At 45.4% G+C, this 4,361-nt stretch overlaps 1 protein-coding gene across 3 annotated transcripts; it reads left to right on the top strand.

Annotated features, from left to right (window-relative positions):
- The first annotated feature begins 660 nt into the window (after positions 1 to 660).
- On the top strand, positions 661 to 4,188 carry LOC306841104 (putative acidic leucine-rich nuclear phosphoprotein 32 family member C). Of its 3 annotated transcripts, none has more exons than XM_079370768.1 (6): positions 661 to 876; positions 2,417 to 2,566; positions 2,771 to 2,893; positions 2,985 to 3,171; positions 3,255 to 3,352; positions 4,055 to 4,188. In XM_079370768.1, exons 1-6 carry the CDS (start codon positions 823 to 825, stop codon positions 4,142 to 4,144), a joined length of 702 nt encoding a protein of 233 aa, XP_079226894.1. In that variant the 5' UTR covers positions 661 to 822; the 3' UTR covers positions 4,145 to 4,188. The 3 variants fall into 3 exon arrangements, with proteins under 3 accessions (XP_079226894.1, XP_079226893.1, XP_079226895.1); XM_079370767.1 differs by lacking the exon at positions 661 to 876 and adding an exon at positions 2,053 to 2,149; XM_079370769.1 differs by lacking the exon at positions 661 to 876 and adding an exon at positions 2,100 to 2,141.
- Positions 4,189 to 4,361: the final 173 nt, after the last annotated feature.

Here is a 4,361-nt window from a genome sequence, read left to right on the forward strand (position 1 = left end):
CATACTCTTATTTTCTCCCCAAGTGTCCCATCCAGTGGCTCCAGGATCCTCCAGGATAAATGGCCTGTGATACTAACGTTGACCTAAGACCCCTCTTAGGTGGACTAACCAAACAGGCGTAGTGGTGAGGGTCATCCCTTCACCATCTTAGGAATTGCAGCCTCCTCCTGAATATTTTCAATCAATCAATAGGTGAATAAGAGGAGATTTAGGTGTGGTGGGTATATCCTATGGAGAACACCACTTACACTTCAGCATCAAATACCAAGGTTATTAATGATGTTTTTAAACATACCAATGTTGGCGACATGTATCAGAAGGGCTTCAGGAATATACAGTGTAATAACATAAAGCCTTATATTTTACATTTCGATAGATGTTTTAAAAGTTTTTGTTGATCTTATTATCTATATTATGTGTTTCCTTTGAGAGAATATGTAGAGGTCATTTGCAAAAATGTAAAAGCCTTCCTGACACGCGCAGTGTCCTGAGAGTTTTGATTAGAACGTTAAACAGAACTGAACTTCAGTCTGGGTGATATTACCTGAAACGAACTACACATAAATAATGTTTTATGACCATTTTTAAAAGTTCTGCTTTTACTAAATGAACTATTCATATGGGTTGCGTTTCCGTTTTTCTCGAGTTTTATTTTGAAAGTCCCACCCGGAAGCGTGACGTGTATACTCTGGCCAACTTCCCTCTTGTGTGTACAGGCAGGCAGCGTGTTGATACTGCAGAGAAGATCGAGGTGAAACAAGAGTTTATTTTTGTTCGCATCGCAGAGACCAGAACTCGGGCCGAAACCAAAACCAGAGGACCATGGACATGAAGAAGCGGGTCTCCTTAGAGCTGCGGCACCGACCACCGACGGAAGTGAGTCCCCCGGTTTGTTGTCTTGTTTTGTCGGCGTAAAGCTGACCGGTACGCCGAGCACATGGCGGGGTGTCTGCAGCTCCTGAAAGTTTACTAAAATGTTCATTAATGTGAAAGAATAAAACCCTACATGACTTTTACTTTGAAAAACACATTTTGTGTTTTCAGAAATGTATTTTTTTTTTTTTAGGTTTTTCCGCTACCGGGAGTCGGTGGCTTCGTTCATTCGTCACCGTTTATTAAAATAAATATGAATGTATTTTTTTTTTATTGAATACGCCAGGCGCGTTTAATTTTCAATTATTTGCTATGAAAAAAAACGAACTCGCACGCGCCTCCTGCACGCGATGGAACGAGCATCCGCGTTTCTTGGGGCCTAGCTAATATCTGGCACCGCGTTATTTTCGAAGTTATGAAACGAGTTAATCTCTGCGCTTCAGTGATCGTGGAGCGATTTAAAGTCACAGCTCATCGCAAAAATCTTCTGTAAAATATTTTAAACTGTCATATTTAAACATTTATTACGTCAGCCGCGTGAGCAGCCGTTGATGACTCGTCGCGTTTTAACAGGAAATGCGTATATAAGTTGTGTTTGAGTTATCGAGATGAAATGTGATTTTTAATCCTCTAAATTTAATTAAATTGCACTCTCGCATCCTCCGCTTCAAGATTAAACATTTTATAGACTTATATTAAGATTGTTGACATCAATGCTGCGCCAGTAATTAGTCGTGTCCCGGCTGAGGGCGCGTTGCCAGCGGCATGCTAAGTTGCTATCATGCTAAAGCGGCGACTCGGGGTCGCAGTATCAGCCCTTACAAACCTCCTTCACGGGTTAACCTCGTCCTTATAACCGCCTGGGTCATTTATGGAGATTTTTTTAGGAACAATATGCTGAAATACAAGCGAAAGGATCGATACTGAGTTAGCACGCCTGCTAAGTTAGCAGCATCACGTGTGTGTGTGTTCGGGAGTTTATAAACAGTCTCGACGTGGATCCGGTCCCATGTGAAACTGCGCAGGGGTCCTGCAGACTGGGGGGGTTCAAAGGGTGGTTCGCGTACTTCTTTTAATCCCGGAAGCTGCTTCCGAGAGGCCAAAAACATCCCAGTAATAAATGTATTTAAAGTAGCCACTTTTGTTTTTTAAAAATCCTAATGTGTGAAAAAAGATAAAGATGCATATTTAAAACATGGGTTCTTGGGGTTGCTGGTTGAAGTTCCGATGCAGACCTAAATATGGAAGGTGGTCTGATAGCTGGAGAGGTAACAGGGTACTTCCTGAGTACTTGGTATTTGCCATCCTAACATACAGAAAGGGGGGGAGGGGGTTCAAGAAGCTAATGTTATGTAGGGTCCTCTGGTCTGACAGTGGACCCCCAAAACAAAGACTATGACTTTTATTCTCTGGTAATCCTTTAAAATGTTTATTTCTGTTAGAACCCAAAAATTGAAATTCACGTTATTCATTACATCTCTGAACGGGGTTCAGGTTCCGACACTAGTCTTGATTCTGTCCCCTCTCTACCTTCCGTCCTCAGGTCCAGGAGCTTGTTCTGGATAACTGTCGCACGTGTGACGGGAAGATCGAGGGAATCACGGGCGAGTTTTCGAACCTGGAGCTGCTGAGCCTCATCAACGTGGGCTTGACCAGCGTGTCGGACTTCCCCAAACTGGACAAACTCAAAAAGGTACGAGAGCGAGCTGCAAGACTCTGAGACAGACCGAGGAGTAAAGTAGACCTCATAGTGGACTAACGTCGGCGTTGGTTTTAAGCGCTTGTTTGACCATGAGCTTAACGCTACTCTAGATATCAGCCAATCACGTAACGCTTCTTTTCTGTCCTTGTTCGGAGACGAGTTCACAGCTGATGTTCTGTGTTGTTGTCTGTTCAGTTGGAGTTGAGTGATAACAGGATATCAGGCGGTCTGGAGGTCCTCGCGGAGCGGCTGGTCAATCTAACGCACCTCAACCTCAGCGGGAACAAGTTCAAAGACATCAGCACTCTGGAGCCTCTGGTCAGTCCAACATCCGGCGCCTTTAAGCCCCGCCTCCTCGCTTCTTCTACCCTCGTTTTTATTCTCCTTTTTGTTTTTTTATTCTGTGCAGAAAAAGTTGCCTCAGCTGAAGAGTCTTGACCTGTTCAACTGCGAGGTCACCAACCTGGCCGACTACAGGGAGTCCATCTTTAAGCTCCTCCCCCAGCTCACCTACCTGGACGGCTACGACATCGACGACTGTGAGGCGTCCGACTCTGACGGCGAGGGAGACGGAGTCGAGGACGAAGAGGAAGAAGGTGAGCGCCCCAGAACCGAAGCTGAAGTCGCACATGTGTTTAAAATGTTTCTGTGTGAGTCGCTGACGTTTTCCCGCTTTCAGAGGGCGAGTCGGAGGACTTTGACGAGGAGGAGGAAGAGGACGAGGAGGACGTGGTAGCTGAAGAGGACGATGACGATGATGACAGCTGTGATGACGAGGTGAGTCTGTCCTTTTTATTTTGGAGAGTCGTGTTCGTGTGTGTGTGGCCGTCATCAGACTCTTGTCCAGAGATTATTAAAGGACCAATCAGAGAGCTGCTCTCTTCCTCTGATCATGAAGGAAACCTGCTGTGTTGAAGCTTCTCTTCAACAAAGCAGCAGCCAGTATGTCCTCCTTCTAACTTTAGATTCTGCTCCTGAATGCTCTGGATCTGATTGGACCAGAGAAGGTAGGCGGGGCTTTGAAGGCCGTTTTGGACGCCCCTGGGTTTGCCAGATATGAGAGCAGTTATCAGGTGAACAGGTGTTGCAGCGATGGAAGCGGGCAGTGGAACTGCTTCAGATAGAAGTGATTGTACCCGAGCTAAAAAGCCTCTGCATGTTTCTAATAAGCTCCAGCAGCAGAAAGCTGCTCAAACTAGGATCAATGTTGGAGATGAAACATGGAGAGAGGTTAGAACGCAGAAAGCTTTACAGACCCATGCAGAGCTGGCTAAACACTGAAGCTACAGTGTCCACCACATGCAGAGCTGGCTAAACACTGAAGCTACAGTGTCCACCACATGCTGACCTGTGTGAGAGGAGGGGGGGGAGACAGCTCTCTGTGATGATTAGAGTTTAGACTGCAGTACTCATTTTAAACACTAGGGGTGTTTTTATATCATCTGCATTTTTTGGTAACGATGCTTCTTGTGTCCGCAGGAAGGCGAGGTGAATGGAGACGTGGACAGCGAGGACGACGACGAGGATGAGGAAGACGAGGAGGATGATGGTCAGTTTGTCGTTTCCTGAGTGAACGGACTTTTCTTTGAACACGATCAATAAGAATAAATATTGTAAACAGACGTGATGATCTGAGGAACTTTAACCTCGACGGATATCAGAACCATCTTTTAATTGCTTGAGTTTTAAATGTCAACGATCTTTAAGGAGACAGAAGCGTCGACCATGTTGAAATGAGCAGTTAGCCCCGCCCCTCTGGCTTCATGTCGCTCCTGTCACATCCAAT

The sequence above is a fragment of the Symphodus melops genome (genome assembly GCF_947650265.1).
Source record: "Symphodus melops genome assembly, chromosome: 20".
In the NCBI taxonomy this organism is placed as follows: Eukaryota; Metazoa; Chordata; class Actinopteri; order Labriformes; family Labridae; genus Symphodus; species Symphodus melops.